The 17,640-nt window shown below is 43.8% G+C and overlaps 1 protein-coding gene and 1 long non-coding RNA gene across 2 annotated transcripts in view; one reads left to right on the top strand and one right to left on the bottom strand.

The window, feature by feature from the left end:
* The window catches only part of rorc (RAR-related orphan receptor C), a 76,693-nt gene extending 67,895 nt beyond the window's left edge, over window positions 1-8,798 (bottom strand). Inside the window, exons 1-2 of the mRNA XM_060922016.1 lie at window positions 8,440-8,798; window positions 2,371-2,557 (exon numbers count right to left, since the gene is read on the bottom strand). Of these exons, the coding sequence (XP_060777999.1) occupies window positions 2,371-2,557; window positions 8,440-8,580 (328 nt within the window). The 5' untranslated portion in view covers window positions 8,581-8,798. The remainder of the gene's footprint in view (window positions 1-2,370; window positions 2,558-8,439) is intronic.
* Window positions 8,434-17,388, top strand: LOC132886855 (uncharacterized). The gene is made up of 4 exons (XR_009654731.1): window positions 8,434-8,858; window positions 14,559-14,596; window positions 16,793-16,916; window positions 17,128-17,388. It is a non-coding gene; the product is annotated as an uncharacterized LOC132886855 (long non-coding RNA).
* The last annotated feature ends 252 nt before the right edge of the window (window positions 17,389-17,640 follow it).

The following is a 17,640-nucleotide window of genomic DNA, read 5'->3' as shown; positions in this document are numbered from 1 at the left end:
GGGATGCTCTTATTATATCATCCATCCATCCAGTATCTGTAGCCACTTATCCTGTGCAAGGTCACAGAGAAGCTGGAGCCTATCCCAGGTGACTATGGGCGAGAGGCGGGGTACACCCTGGACAAGTCGCCAGGTCATCACAGGGCTGAGACGCAGAGACAAACAACCATTCACACTCACATTCACACCTACGGTCAATTTAGAGCCACCAATTAGCCTAACCTGCATGTCTTTGGACTGTGGGGGAAACCGGAGCACCCGGAGGAAACCCACGCGGACACGGGGAGAACATGCAAACTCCACACAGAAAGGCCCTCGCCGGCTACTGGGCTCGAACCCGGACCTTCTTGCTGTGAGGCGACAGCGCTAACCACTACACCACCGTGACGCACCTCTGATTATACCCAATCATACTGCTGACCTGCTGCCAATTAACCTAATTTTTTTTTTAAACATTACACAATTTTTCCTGTCCCCCCCCCCCCCTGCCAACATTTTTTAAATGTGCTGCTGGCATTAAATTCAAAGTGATCATATATTTTTCAAATCAATTAATTTATATAAAATTTCTCAGTTTCAACATTTGATATGTTGTCTTTGCACTATTTTCAATGCAATATAGGGTTTCCATGATCTGCAAATTATATTCCGGTTTTATTTACTGTTTACACAGCATCCCAACGTTTCCGGAGGGACAACTGCACTTTAGCGACAGAACTCGATCATATTTGTTGACAAGATCTTACAAGGGTATTGTTCTTGGATGAGGAGAGCGTGTGAGAAAACCACAAAATCACATCCAGTGGCTTCAAATTGCCAAAATAACCACAAAAATGTTTCTTTGTGATTTTTGATGTTAATACCCAACCCTAACCCACACACGCACATGTGCAAAGTCATTTCTGGTATTACTGTTGCTAAAGTGTAAATTACCCAACTGATAAATACTTATTTGCTTTTGACGGTTACTTTTGCACAAGGACAACCTTGGACAAGCATACTTTCTTAAAGTATAAGTAAATAAAGCTATTGTGCATTTTCATCTGACAGTTACGTAACAGAAGATCTCTTAATTTCTTTAGTAATTTAGATGAGGGACAGGCTAGCTAGAACACAACCAGCTACAGCAGCAAGAAAGTCTGGCTTGGCTAGGGAACACACAGCCAGTGCATTTCAATATTTTTTTTTATTACAGTTTGACTGGGTGGCACGGTGGTGTAGTGGTTAGCGCTGTCGCCTCACAGCAAGAAGGTCCTGGGTTCGAGCCCCGGGGCCGGCGAGGGCCTTTCTGTGTGGAGTTTGCATGTTCTCCCCATGTCCGTGTGGGTTTCCTCCGGGTGCTCCGGTTTCCCCCACAGTCCAAAGACATGCAGGTTAGGTTAACTGGTGACTCTAAAGTGAGTGTGAGTGTGAATGGTTGTCTGTGTCTATGTGTCAGCCCTGTGATGACCTGGCGACTTGTCCAGGGTGTAGCCCGCCTTTCGCCCGTAGTCAGCTGGGATAGGCTCCAGCTTGCCTGCGACCCTGTAGAAGGATAAAGCGGCTACAGATAATGAGATGAGACAGTTTGACTGCTCTGGTCTGGATTTTTAACAATCAGACATATCAGAATTCTGAGAAACGTAGTGTACCATGGAAGTGTGTTAGGGTGCATCAGTTGCCCCCTAAAAATGAAAAGTTCCTCCGATCATGATGCATTTTTGTTTTTATGTTCCTTTTGGTAAGAAAACACACTGGGTGAAATATTTGGTCAAAATTCAAAAGTTTAATGGCGGCACCAGGAGCTCAAAGTTATGGAAAAAGCTGCTATTTTATGACTTTTATGACAAAATTTCGATCACTTTTCATGAAACATTATGGCACCTTATAGAGTATACCAAATATCTTAGATACACATTTTTAGTACATATTCTAAATATATTATCAAGCACAGTTTGAGTTTTAGCTGTTCATTAAAAGTAGTTGAACAATGATTCAAACAATACAAATGTATTATGAATCACATTAATGCTTCTCAATCCCTTGCAAAGGTTCTTAACATGATCTCTGGCTCACAAGAAATCAATAAATGGAGTCCAACATTGTGATTCAAACCTTACGCGAAAACATAAAATAAGCGTTTTTTGGCAAAAAATGAACCTCATGGTGCCACCATTAGACTTTTGAATATGGTCAAAACATTTTACAGGATGTCTTTATTGGTGAAAAGGAACGCCCGAACAAACATGCATCAGATTTTATGAAAGTGAGGGCAACTGATGCACCCTAAAGTGTGTGTAATTTTTTCTCCAATAAAACAGGACATGGAATAACCACAATGTTCAGACAGACTCCTCCTCTAGGTGGAGAAATCAATCCCCCGTCACACACCTGTAAAATATCTGAGTGAGTCATAGCTGGGAAGCTTGCACCAAGGCCCCTTCTTCTCGTGTTCTTCAGTCTTAACCTCACACAGTGCGTTGTAATGATTGTACACTTTCTGCATCTCTGCGCTCCAGGATGCATTGGGCTGACTGAGGTCTCGTGGGCCCACACTGAAGGGGCACAGCGACATCATCTGGGTAAAGAGATGAAAGTCAGACAATGTTCTGATATTACATTAGAGGCATTTAACAGACGCTCTTATCCAGAGCAACAGACAACAGAACCCTGACATACCCCACAGCAATGGGCAGCCTGTGGTGGCAGTAGGGGGTTAAGTGCCTTGCTAAAGGGCACTTCAGCCATTCCTGCTCGTCCAGGGAATCAAACCAGCAACCTTTTGGATCCAAAGTTACTTCTCTAACCTTTAAGCCATGACTTTCCCATGTTTCCCCTTTTTCCCATATATGATATATGCAACTGTTCATTATAAAACAATGCCAGTGGGTCAAGAGTGTCTACAGGAGCTGGTAAGTGTGGGAGGAATAAAAAATAATCACTCCTGTACACAGCTCCACTTCCACCTGTTAAAACTAGATTTTCTCATGTGTTGTCTTTAGAAGAAAAGGTTCAGAGTTAAAGCATATACGCAAAACCATGGCCTCACTTTCGTTTATAAATGCCTTGAGACCTCAAGAATGGCACAGGAATAGCTTTAAGTGTTAACAATAAATCTAATATAGTCATTTTTACGATTAAAGTGATTCATGTAGGTAGTGGTCTGAGTGAATGACCTTGATGTCCGTAACGTCACAGCAGGAAGTCTATCGGCCTCATCGCCATTTCCGCTATACTAAAACACAGAGCTGACTGCAACTCCGATCCTCCATTTTGAGCTAATTTATCGCCATGCCACGTAGATGTGTTTTTGGCGGGTACAGCAACACGACAGAAGGTGGTTTTATGTTGCATTTATGGCCCAAGAATGTTCAAACTGCAAAGATTTGGACGCGTTTTGCGAGAAATTCACGGGCACATTGGGCGCCTACGAAGTGGTCTCTCCTCTGCTCTGCACATTTTACTGAAGACTCGTACGAGACCTCTGATCTGTTGAGGAGCGTTGGCTATAAGCCCGTATTGAAAGAGGGTGCAGTACCAACAATTAAAGGAAAAGAAAACTACAAGAAAAGGAAAGTTTTTTTTTTTTAAAGTAAGTTCAGTTGCGGGGCGGCACGGTGGTGTAGTGGTTAGCGCTGTCGCCTCACAGCAAGAAGGTCCTGGGTTCGAGCCCCGGGGCCGGCAAGGGCCTTTCTGTGTGGAGTTTGCATGTTCTCCCCGTGTCCACGTGGGTTTCCTCCAGGTGCTCCGGTTTCCCCCACAGTCCAAAGACATGCAGGTTAGGTTAACTGGTGACTCTAAATTGACCGTAGGTGTGAATGTGAGTGTGAATGGTTGTCTGTGTCTGTGTGTCAGCCCTGTGATGACCTGGCGACTTGTCCAGGGTGTACCCCGCCTTTCGCCCGTAGTCAGCTGGGATAGGCTCCAGCTTGCCTGCGACCCTGTAGAAGGATAAAGCGGCTAGAGATAATGAGATAATGAGAAGTTCAGTTGCACCAGTCCTCGCGGAGTGAGCCGAGGGTTGTTGCTAAAACCCAGGATGGAACGGGACGTGACATATCGCTCGGGCAGTGACCTCCCCGCGGTTGTTGCTAAAACCGGTGACGTCCCGTTCCGTCCCGGGTTTTAGTAATTGCCTGAGCCCAGCGGTAATGGCGGAGTACACAGTATGGACAAAATAGAGAATGAGTGTAGCAGCCGTCTGATTTCTAAACTGGATATTGCTGCCATCTCGCCCTTACGTGGATGAACAGAGAACTGGACGAACAACTGAAAGTCAGATTGTTTCAAAAACAATCGGCCACAAGGTCGGCCTTCAAGAAGCGAGAACACGGATGGGTAAGCTCCGACTCTCATTTGGATAAAAAACAACACGTTGTTTACCTGCATTAAGATTAATACATGCAACTTGTATTGTGTGTTTAAGTTACCAGTATGAGATTATTTAATTTGCTTCAGAATGTGATTGTCTCAGTTCATCTGATTATTTAATTAGCCTTTTACGTTTTATCAGTGAAAATGCATGCATGTACATGTATATTGCATAAGTTATAACACCTATCCTGTTTTAATGAGAGTCAACCCACAATCAGTGAAGTCAAATCAGTCTTAGTTGAGCAAGTCGATAACGATATTTCTTACTTTCACCATCAATTTTTATTTATATGACTTTGGTCTAAAGGGCGGCACGGTGGTGTAGTGGTTAGCACTGTCGCCTCACAGCAAGAAGGTCCAGGTTCGAGCCCCGTGGCTGGCGAGGGCCTTTCTGTGTGGAGTTTGCATGTTCTCCCCGTGTCTGCGTGGGTTTCCTCCAGGTGCTCCGGTTTCCCCCACAGTCCAAAGACATGCAGGTTAGGTTAACTGGTGACTCTAAATTGAGCGTAGGTGTGAATGTGAGTGTGAATGGTTGTCTGTGTCTATGTGTCAGCCCTGTGATGACCTGGTGACTTGTCCAGGGTGTACCCCGCCTTTCGCCCGTAGTCAGCTGGGATAGGTTCCAGTTTGCCTGTGACCCTGTAGGACAGGATAAGCATCTACAGATAACAGATGGATGGACTTTGGCCTATAGCTGTCAAAGGCCTCGGCCTTAAAGTGCATATCACGGGTAAATTCAGGAGCAAGATCAATGTAATTCTCCTATTTTATATTAAACTTTGGTCAAATATCTGTCACATTTTGCATTTTGTGCAATTTTTTACCTTGCGCAATACCAGAAAAATTCAGTTGAAATCAAGCCATTTGAGGCGAATTGGTCCGCCTCTGAAAAAACTTAGCATTTGGATTTCCCGGGAAACATTGATTTTCATGACGTCACGTGCAGGACGCCTCCTTCTGAATCCTACGTCAGCGCTGGTTTGTTTATGAGAAAACGACCTGGTGGTTTTCTGCAAATTTCTTCAACGTTATCACGTAATTATTAAAATGGTTAACAGATGTATCGTAGGAGGGTGTAGCAATACCAATCTTGATGGGATTAGTACTCATCGTTTCCCACATTGTGTTCAGGTGACAATTTCATATTTCAGTGCAAAATCGCTAGCTGCTAAACTTGGTCTACACAGGCTGTGCACTGAAACCGTGCAAGCTCTCGCAGCCTGCTGGCGCTTCCGCAGGTGACGTCACAAATCTGGCTCCAGACTCCCTTGGGATTTTTCCAGACATGTTTTGTTATTTTATTTTTTTCTGCTGTAGACAGATTTGCAAAATTACCCTTCTGGATGAGCGTGTAAAGGGACATTCTTTCATATTAAAAAAAAAAACGAATTTGGTCCAGGATATGCACTTTAAAACCAGTTTCTGCTGTGACGTCACGCACTCAGGGCTGGCTCAGCAGGGCAGCTCAAATGCCAACTTTTCAGTCGATTTTAACTCTGAAAAATATATTTTTTTAAATTCCCATTTATGCAGCATACAAGAGTCAAGGATGGAGATACTATCCACTCAGATATTTATTTAAAAATAAAGGTTGTGTGTATCTGCTTTAAGCAGTTCACGTCTGTCTGGGACTGGGGTTCATTTCCGCTGTCACGGTCTGATCGTGCGCTGGTATAAATTTACCATACGCATGCCGATTTTTTTTTCCCGGTCAACTTCCGGGAAGTCTAAATTTACCATTTCTTGCTGCGATTTTGTACCGAGCATTTCAACACATTTGTGGACTAATAGAATGCGAACTGTGACTACAATTGTGAGATTTGATTATCAGTAGACAAGAATGGTTTGGATTGAATTTTATTAGCATGTGTGTAAATGAAGTTAATAAAGTTGTTCAAAACACTTTACATTCTGACTTCGTTCTTTCATATATACTTAAACAAATCAATATTCATGAAGATAAAATTCATCATTCCTGGCTGCTCCTGATCAGCCTACTTAGTGCATAAACTGGAACTAAAACACGGGTCATTCATTCATTCATCAAGATAAAGTGAAAATAATTTATTTGTGGATCAAGTATGAACGTAAATCCCATATCATATTGGGCTGGTAAATTCTGACTAGGTCCAATGACAGGAGTCTAATTATACCTGACAGAATAACTATATTATAATCATGATGAGTCTCACTCAAACAAATCAATATTCATCAAGATAAAGTGAAAATAATTTATTTGTGGATCAAGTATGATCATAAATCTCCTATCATATTGGGCTGGTAAATTCTGACTAGGCCCAATGACAGCAGTCCAATTATACCCAGGGCTGCCAACTTTTCGAAATTCCTTGGAGTGAGATTTTTTTTTGGGGGGGGGGGGGTCGATGGCAAAATTTTTCCGCACACCATGCAGTAAGTGGGAATTTTGTATTCAGTTTGATATTCACTTGTCCCCCTGCATTCTGGTGTTTTGTTTGTGGGTCGTCCAACTGGAGATGGACAATGGGGGGGGGGGTTTGAGATTCTGGATTTAGTAGATGTTCCTGCATTCTGGTGGATTTTTGGAGTGGCCTGCTGTGTCATACCTACATTCTTACACACCCTGACTTGCCAGGCCTTCAGCTTGTGGCCAACAAAAGCACCAAGTTTTGGCTTAAAAGGCCCCACACTAGAAAACTACAGATGACTGCCAATGTTCCTGTAGCCCTATAGACCTGTGTTTCAGATTTAAAGGCAAGTTCATGTTTGAAAATATTTCATCAGCTAAGCCTAAACACCTTCTGAGTTGAAACTAAATGTTAAGTTTTTAATAACTGTTGCAAAAAATAAGATTGTCCCTCACTGACTATTCATTATGCATTTAAGGGCTTTCCCCACCACTGGGTTTAGCAGAAGATTGGCATGGGGAAAAATCTCATCTCATCATCTGTAGCCGCTTTATCCTTCTACAGGGTCGCAGGCGGGCGGCATGGTGGTGTAGTGGTTAGCGCTGTTGCCTCACAGCAAGAAGGTCCTGGGTTCGAGCCAGCGAGGGCCAGCGAGGGCCTTTCTGTGTGGAGTTTGCATGTTCTCCCCGTGTCCACATGGGTTTCCTCCGGGTGCTCCGGTTTCCCCCACAGTCCAAAGACATGCAGGTTAGGTTAACTGGTGACTCTAAATTGACCGTAGGTGTGAATGTGAGTGTGAATGGTTGTCTGTGTCTGTGTGTCAGCCCTGTGATGACCTGGCGACTTGTCCAGGGTGTACCCCGCCTTTCGCCCGTAGTCAGCTGGGATAGGCTCCAGCTTGCCTGCGACCCTGTAGAACAGGATAAAGCGGCTAGAGATAATGAGATGAGATGAGGGTCACAGGCAAGCTGGAGCCTATCCCAGCTGACTACGGGCGAAAGGCGGGGTACACCCTGGACAAGTCGCCAGGTCATCACAGGGCTGACACATAGACACAGACAACCATTCACACCTACCTTAGAGTCACCAGTTAACCTAACCTGCATGTCTTTGGACTGTGGGGGAAACCGGAGCACCCGGAGGAAACCCACGCAGACACGGGGAGAACATGCAAACTCCACACAGAAAGGCCCTCGCCGGCCCCGGGGCTCGAACCCAGGACCTTCTTGCTGTGAGGCGACAGCGCTAACCACTACACCACCGTGCCGCCCCGGTCATTAGAATGTCTGGAATAATCGATCACCTAATAAGGCGATATTTTGATCAGGGGTTGACACAGGGAGAGATTGCATTAAGTCTTTTAACAAGGGATAATTTCAAAATGAGTCCGCGGCACCTCCGCAGAAGACTGGCCCGGCTTCGTCTCTACCGACGAAGATACAGTGATCCAGCTGAGATCATGAAATAATTTTGTTTTCTCGAGATCCTGAATTAATTATGTCGTTATCTCGGGATAACAAGGTGAATAAAAAGATTATATGAAGGGCCTCTCGCGGCTTCCGTAGCTACCTGACTATTACAGGTGTCACACAGTTTACATTCCCCCTTTAATTCTCGCTTCCTGGAGCCGAGAGGAAACGCTGTCACGTGACCAGTGAACGCTCTTCCGGGGTGATTGTACCGGACACCCTGAACTCACCGACGGGTCTCGCGCGCTCCGGTGTGCTGAGTAGTAGAGCGCTGGGCTTTTCACCGGAAGCCGCTGAGAGACACCGTCCTGGAGCAATGCAGAGTAATGAGGCGTAAACCTCCTCACGGCTTGCAAACAACGTCGCATCATAATGAAGAGATATCAGTGTTAATAAATAAACAAATATTCCACTCCACACGTTTGTTCAAAACATGATACCGGCGGCTGCTGCTGCTAAAATCTGCACAGCGACATGCTTTATAACTTAACCATACGGTTTCTGTTCATATCGGAACAAAATAATATTTCTTCTGGTGAACGAGTTGTTAATAAAAGCTCGAAAACAGCATTGGGCCGGTGACTCTAAGGGCAGCTAAAAGACACTGACGTCAGGTCATCTACTCCTCCTACTTCCTGGAGACGGAGGGGTGAGTTCCAATTCAACCTACCTCCACTAGCCTACTTCTATCAAGGGAAAAATGCTGCGTTTATCGCCAGGTTTTAAACTAAACCAATTCCATTCACTGAATTCGCATTTCAACTAACATTTGGTGATTATGGTCAGAAAACACATGTAATAATCCTGCGTTATGAATTTAGGTGTGTTGAGATCAGAGTGAAACTAGGGAAAGTGTCTAGTGTAGTTTAGATTAGACGTCACCATCGGATGTGTTGGAGCCAAATGCACCGAGGCATATTTTTTAAAATCTGAATGAATGAACCCTTTATTATCACTAGTCACAAGTACCAGCGAAATTGAACATCAACCTGTCCTTACATACACACATGTACACAAGGGGGAGTAACAGGACAGGAAGACAGGGATGAAAAGAAAAAAATACAGAGTAACATGAGGAGGAAAAAAGCAACCCCCACATTATGCTCCTGTTAGGAGTACAGTGTGGGAACATTAAAAAAAAAAAACCTCAGCACATAAGCACAAAGTACACTTTACAACATGAAGACTTGGGGGGAGGGAGGGCGATCAGGGGTGGGGGGTAAAGGGAGGGAGGGGAGGAGGTAGAGGTAACCCAGCACAAGCAAGCAGCCCTCCGCTCCTGCAGCCATGATGACGCTGGTCACGCACCCACTTGTCACACTGGGGGTGAAGCAGCGACCGCGGGAAGAGGCGGGAGGAATACGAGAGAGTCTAACAGCAGTGACCTCCGGGGAGAATTGTTTCCCCAGCAACGGCCTTGGCCAAGGCCAGTGCTGTCTAATGCCGCTTTTCCACTACCAACGCGGCTGAGTTGGGCTGAGCCGTGCCGTGCTGAGTTGAGCTGAGTGGGGCTGTTGGAGTTGCATTTCGACTACAACCGCGCTGAACCGTGCTGGCTGGAAGTGGGTGGACACATTGGGTGGAGTTAGCGAAAGTGGGTGGACGTCACGTGATGTCGTTAGGTGGCGCAAACAGTGACATCAGTGATCTTTTAAGCGGTAGTCTCATGACCCGGATAGTAAACAATAAACATGGAGGACATGGAGTCGTTAGTGTTGCTGGTCTTGGTGCTGTGGCTTGTTGTCACCGACAACGCCAACAGATACTGGCAAGAGCATATAGATGAGGCGAGGCGCATAAGGCTTCAGAAATTCTCGTAATTCGTAATTCTTCTTCTTCCGGGTTTACGGTGTTTACAGATCCCAGCGTGCTCGCGGGGCGTGTGTGGGCATGTGAGGACACTCCTCCTCACTAATCAGTGCACAGGGGAGTGTCTCCTCACGCCCCTAGCCCCACTCGGCTCGGTTTGGCTGGCTTCAGCCCTACTCCAAAACCGTGCGAGTTTTGGGTGCTGAGCAGGGCTGAAGCGAGCTGAGTCGTGCTGCTCTGAGGTAGTCCAAACGCGAGCCGTGTCGGGCTGAAGTGAGCTGAAGTGAGCTGAAAAAGGGTAGTAGAAAAGGGCCATTAGGGAGCCGAAAGCAGATAAGATTTGGCTTGTTTGGTCTTTGGGTCGAGCAGACACATTCCTTTACACGACTACTCTGATTGTCCATATTGGCCTCCCGAATCCATTTTCCTCTGCAAAGCCGAAAGCTTCTCCAAGATGTTATTCATGTTGCGGTTCAAGTTCTGAATAGCCACAGTCTGAGTGCCGACAGCTCTGCCCACTGCTTCAATCATGTCGGGCAGCTTTATGGGGCTTTGAACAGCTGTCACCGTTTTCTGATTTCCTCGATAAACCAGGGCAATGCCTAATCCAATCAGCAAAAGTCCTGTAATCATGGTTCCGAATAGGTAGATGTCTTCAATGTCCTCCACAGAAAGAACTGCCAGGCACACGACCCGCCACCGCTCCCACGCATCCATCGTGTAACCAGCTGCGAACATTCCGGCAGGACAGGCTGGTTCCCCCGAACCCAGGCTTCTCGTTGAGAAGATTGTGTCAATTGCGTGAAGAGACCAGTTTATCAATTCCATGGTTTTTAGTTTGAAGAGCAGTGCAGAGAGAGTCTCTCAAAAGTATAGACACTAGACAGATGAGACAGCAGAAGCAGGAAAGATAAGGGAAGGGAGAGACAGAGAATGCGAACGCCTTCCGCGAGAGCACGGAGAAGAAAGCTCTCCGTGCAGATCTGCAAGTCATGCAGTAAAATACAGTGAAAATACTAACACAAGCAAAGTTCAGTCTTGTGTTCCTTATTTAAAACCCAGTCGTGCATATGAGGAGGCGCTTTTGCTCTATTAGTGATGAGTCGACTCATTATTGTGAACACTGAGAGCTGTAAATATTCTTCTGTATTTGTAATCTGTAGCACCGTTTATTCAGTGCAACCGGTGACCGAAGTGCTTCTGTTCAATCGTATCAATATCAGAGCAGGGTTTTTTTTTTCCTTCACAGCTAACGATTTAGAACAGAAAGTTAGAAACCATGTTTGGATCTTTATTTGTGCGCCACAAAGGCGTCATGATGGTCCGAGTGCACTGCGGTGTGATAAAACAGGATCATGATTTGCGAAAACGATAAACTTTGGGTTTGATATTTAAAAAACAAACAAACGCTGACAAAGAGAAGTTTTGGAGTCATTAGTGGCTCTTATTCCTGAGCTGAAACAATGAGACTGAATCAGTATTCTGAACATGTTGTTGAAATCACGTGACCGGAACTGTACACGTTGCCTTAACAACCGGACTGATGGTTTCCATAGCTACCGTTTAAAGGCAGCCATGGCCTAGTGTTATGCAGAAAAATAATCTCATTTCTCATTTCCCCCCTCTCTTTTTGTATTATAAGAAGTTAAATATAGTTGAAAATGTCTGGTCAAAGCAAACAGCGTTTTCAGAACACACTTGTGCAGAGAGAAAAGGAGAAAATAAAGGTAATCGTTAATATAATCGGATCGTTAGATAATGTCTGTGAAGATTCTCAGTCATCCAGGTCATAGTAAACTGTGGGTTGTAGAAGAGAGCAACTGGACTTGCGTGAAGATTCTTGAAGACGTTTCACCTCTCATCCGAAAGGCTTCTTCAGTTCTGTCTGACTAATAGGGAGTATCAGGTATTTATCCTCTCATGGATGAAAAGTAATCCTAAGGTGTCATTAAGGCTACATCCACACGACAACGGCAACGAGATGTTATTAAAAAAAAATCACGTCCACATGGGCAACGGATCAGTAAAATATCAGGTACATATGGCAACGCAACGCTTGCTGAAAACGATGCAATACACATGCCACACCTCTAGGGGCGCTGTAAGACGGTCCCTTCGGAGACACCAGAGCAATAGAAGAAGTAAGGACGCATGCGCATAAACTATTATGTGCGAGACTTCATATTAGCCACAAAGTCAGAAAAATCTGTTCGTAAAATTACATTATAATGACCAAATACAATGAAAAGTATTTTTCCAGTCTCACCTGTGAAAGGTAATCCCATGTGATCTCGTTTGGACGGCAAACCTGTTGGTACAGTTAAACGCAGCACATGAATGAGGCATCTTTATTCTCCGCTTTGACCCATCCAATATGGCGGCGAGGATGACGTATGATTCTACGCGGAAGGCGGCGTCTTTAATGGTCCGGAATAAATTGAATGCTACACGTTGATGGATTAATTTGTTCTTATACACCCTTTTTGAGGAATGTATTGTAGGACTTAAACCAACATCTGAAGAGGTGAGATGGCTCCTTTTTTTCCCTATTTTTGCTGGCGGGATTGACTCTGCCCTACGAGCTATTCTCTCTCTCTCACTTTGCACCATTACACAATAAATATTCACAGTGAAAATATTTTGTAAGCGCGTTTCATGAACCAAGTTATAGGATTTGTTGACAACTCGCATCGAGTTCGTTACACTTCTACCCGGCATGAAGCACATGTGGTTGTGACGTCATCGTAAACAAATCCGTTCTACTCATCCAGACGACTTCGCAACGGCGCCATTGCCAGATCTTTCCACTCTGGAACCCGTTCTCAAAAGATTTCGTTTTGGGGCACCCAAAACGCCGGTGCCGTGTGGACGCCAGGCCGAAACGATAAACAATTTTATCGGATTCACCTGAATCCGTTGCCGTGTGGACAGGGCCTAAGTCATCCTGTTGGTGTGGGTCACTGGGGGCTGGGTGTGAATGGCCTAGAGAGTCATTGGGGTGATCAAAGGATCATTGGTTCTCTCTGTCCTCCTGTGAGTCACTCAGTGCGTTTACATGCACATAGAGAAAATCGAATTTCTGCCATAGCTCGACTGAAATCGAAGTTCTAAATGCCATGGAAACACCTTAGCTTGGCTGAAATCGAACCGAACTGGATTTCTCGTAATCGAGCTACGCGACCTAGATTATGCGATTGTAGCCGAGCTACTTAGTGCATGTAAACCCTATCGAGCTACGTAGTTGAGTTACTTACTTCAGCACTGCCCCTTCCGGAAGTGACGAGTGACGAGACCACAAGCGGGAAACACAACAGCCTCGGTCGGCATGACAACGTTGTTGTCCATCTTCTCTCTCTCTCGATGTTGCTGTCCTCGTCGTCGTTCTTCTTGTGAGCACGGAACTGATAACTTTGTTTATACTCTTGAATAGCTCTTCTTCATGACGACAACCGGAAGTGTACCAACACGATGGGGCGTGTAGCGCCACCTGTGGCTCGGGTGCACAATGCACCTCACACAATAGCCCGATTTCATTGTGTGCATGTAGGATTGGATTTCTCTGGCACCCCCGCTGGGACCCTTAGCTCGATTACCGACAGCAGCTCGATTTGGATGTGCATGTAAACGTAGTCAGTGACTCACAGGAGGACAGAGAGAACCAATGATCCTTTGATCACCCCAACGACTCTCTAGGCCGTTCACACCCAGCCTCCAGTGACCCACACCAACAGGATGACTTAACGACACCTTCGGATTACTTTTCATCCATGAGAGGATAAATACCTGATAGTCAGACAGAACTGAAGAAGCCTTTTGGATGAGAGGTGAAACGTCTTCAAGAATCTTCAAGCAAGTCCAGTTGCTCTCTTTTACCACCCACAGTTTATCGTTAGATAATCGTTCACTTTCTTGTCTGACCGGTTATCTCACACACACACACACACACACACACACACACACACACACACACACACACACATCCTAATTAATTTCTCAATCAAAGCAAACTTCTCATCCCATTCTCATTATCTCTAGCCGCTTTATCCTTCTACAGGGTCGCAGGCAAGCTGGAGCCTATCCCAGCTGACTACGGGCGAAAGGCGGGGTACACCCTGGACAAGTCGCCAGGTCATCACAGGGCTGACACATAGACACAGACAACCATTCACACTCACATTCACACCTACGGTCAATTTAGAGTCACCAGTTAACCTAACCTGCATGTCTTTGGACTGTGGGGGAAACCGGAGCACCCGGAGGAAACCCACGCAGACACGGAGAGAACATGCAAACTCCACACAGAAAGGCCCTTGCCGGCCTCGGGGCTCGAACCCGGACCTTCTTGCTGTGAGGCGACAGCGCTAACCACTACACCACCGTGCCGCCCCCAAAGCAAACTTATTGCACTTTATTGTTAGATAATCGTTCACCTTCTTGTCTGACCGGTTATCTCTCTCTCACACACACCCAAATCCTAATTAATTTCTCAATCAAAGCAAACTTATTGCACTTGTCATTTTGTCATTCTGTTGTTTTCTAGAAGATCGAGAAAGCAGTAAGGCATGCTAAACTGGAAAGGTTTGTTTTCTTCATTTGAGATCAACCTGTTTAGATCATCTCTCTCTCTCTCTCTCTCTCTCTCTCTCTCTCTCTCTCTGTGTGTGTACTGAACCTTGAATAGATGTAGTGGGGAAAAAACCTCATTAACAAACCAAAAGTGCAAAAGCAAATTAGAAAATGACTCAAAAAAAATCAGAAACACTAACAAACTGGAAATGAGCATGTGATATTCAGTAAAGGTCTAACCTTTACATATTAAGTTAGTGTTTCCAAATTTCCTGTCCTTTTTTTTTTTCTTCTTGGTTAACCAATTTTGGGATGCGCACTCAAAACTGTCAATTTGTAAAGCTTTAAGAAATGGGCTGCAGAAAGACAAATAAACGACTCTCTAGTGGGATATGAATGCTGTGAGTTAGGCAAGGTGCTATCGCAGTTTTATGCAGAAGTGAGGAAAGAAAATGGGGAAAACTACGAACCAGACGCTCTTAAAGTAATGCAGGCAGCATTGGATCAGCATCTGAGACGAGAAATATCCGGGATCAATCCTGAAAGATGTTACTTTTCAAGAATCACAAAAAGTCCTCGAAGGAAAAGCGAGAGATTTGTGAAAACAAGGAATGCTTTAGAAACTGATTCAAATGTGCAAGATAGTCTCGCGCCCTGATTGGTTCAGGAAACGTGAATGACAAATGTTGTGAACTTGAATGGCTTCCGAAGTATGAATTTGGCCCGATATATTATAAACAAGTAATCATATGGTCCCTCGTAAAATTAAGGATCAATTTCACTCATGATTTCAAAGTTTTGAAATCGGGCAATTTTCAAAACTTCAAAATCACTCGTGAAATTAATCCTTCATTTTACTCGGCCCCATACGATTACCTATACTAAGTACAAACACGACAGACAGAAACATCCACTGTATAAAAGCTGCTCTGTGATTATATGATTTGTAGACACCGAGGGTGACAAAACTAGTGGAAAAAGGTCTGTCTGTCATGTTTGTAGTCAATTAAAAAGAATCAGTTTTGTCCTACATGTTTTTTCTTTAGGAATTGAAGGTTTATTTTGTAATTTTTTTTAAAAGTGTGCACCTCAACATTGGTCACTAGATTATAAAACTGGATGGTCGCTGCCTCAACGAAAATAGAAAAAGATTTTCCTGAGCACAGATTTACACGTCACCAAATTCTTTTTTATTTAGTTGTCATGTTTCCAAATTTGATGTGTTTTTGATTTTTTTTGTTGCATTTTCTGATTTGCTATGACCTTTTCAGGTTGTTTATATGTTTATACTTGTGCCACATATGATACCATGTCAATACCGTGTCACTACTGTTGGGGGAAATGTTCACCATCTGTATCATATCTGGTTATCACTGGTCCTAGGATGGCCCCCTTTCCAATGTTGGAGAAAATGCTCAGCAATAATTGAGCTACGTATAGTAATTTTTATCCTAATTATATGGTAGATCTATCTGCTACAATAGTCAATGTACACTACCGTTCAAAAGTTTGGGGTCACCCAGACAATTTTGTGTTTTCCATGAAAAGTCACACTTTTATTTACCACCATAAGTTGTAAAATGAATAGAAAATATAGTCAAGACATTTTTTTGGCCATTTTGAGCATTTAATCGACCCCACAAATGTGATGCCTCAGAAACTCAATGTGCTCAAAGGAAGGTCAGTTTTATAGCTTCTCTAAAGAGCTCAACTGTTTTCAGCTGTGCTAACATGATTGTACAAGGGTTTTCTAATCATCCATTAGCCTTCTGAGGCAATGAGCAAACACATTGTACCATTAGAACACTGGAGTGAGAGTTGCTGGAAATGGGCCTCTATACACCTATGGAGATATCGCACCAAAAACCAGACATTTGCAGCTAGAATAGTCATTTAGCACATTAGCAATGTATAGAGTGGATTTCTGATTAGTTTAAAGTGATCTTCATTGAAAAGAACAGCGCTTTTCTTTCAAAAATAAGGACATTTCAAAGTCACCCCAAACTTTTGAACGGTAGTGTAAACCAATTTATTTCTGCTTCTGTTTTCTGCTCAAATTTCTTGGTAGAACATGTGAATAGTTTTTCTCCAAATTACATAATCAGAGAAAGTCTAAAACATGTTTAGCCTTTGTGAAAGAAATCGTCATTATGTGGCCTTGTTACCACCAGCCACTGATGCTGTTAAAACCAGTTTATCTGTTTCTAGGATCAGTAACGTTACACACAGATCAGAACTTGAAGAAACCACCCAAACTGGTTTTGTCAAGGCTTTGTGTCAGGAGCACACCTGTCAGAGAGAGGCGAGGGTGGGTCATGTTGCTCTCATACTGGTAGGTACAGTAGATATGATTCATAGAGAAGAATTTGGTCATTCACCAGATAGCATCTGTTCATTGTATATTCAATGCTGTTAATGCTGAAATGTAAAATAACCCTCTTTCTTGTAGCAGTGTTTAAGAATAGATAATGAGATGTTTCCTACATACTATTAAATTGGATGCTGAATTATTTTATGTTACTCCATATTTCATGTTTTAAAAGGTGTGTAGGGAGGCACTGCGCCGAGTTCTGGAGGAAGAGAGACAACTTTATGCTAAAGAACTGAGCCAAAAAGGCCTGGCCATTTATCAGCAAAGGATATAATCTATTACACTGAAATACACTCAACAAACCTTCCTGATCCTCCTTACGTACTAACAGCTGTCACGTCCTTGTTTTCACTACCATAATCACAATTTTCAGATAAAGCCTACAAAAAACCCCTGTGTTATTTCTGTCTATTTAGCAATACTATAATGTACAAACCATATTTCCAGAAAAGTTGGGATGTTTTCCAAAATGCAATAAAAACTGTGATTTTTTAATTCACGTGAACCTTTATTTAACTGGCAAAAGTACAAAGAAAAGATTTTCAATAGTTTTACTGACCAACTTAATTGTATATTTTTAATATAAATAAAGTGAGAATCTGATGCCTACAACACAGTCAACAAAAGTTGGGACAGAGGCAAAATAAGACTGAAAAGTTTATAAGATATTCAGGTAACACCATTT

This window comes from Neoarius graeffei, chromosome 5 (genome assembly GCF_027579695.1).
Source record: "Neoarius graeffei isolate fNeoGra1 chromosome 5, fNeoGra1.pri, whole genome shotgun sequence".
In the NCBI taxonomy this organism is placed as follows: Eukaryota; Metazoa; Chordata; class Actinopteri; order Siluriformes; family Ariidae; genus Neoarius; species Neoarius graeffei.
Note: the sequence above shows the minus strand (reverse complement) of the source record. Positions and strands in the feature narration are given on the sequence as shown.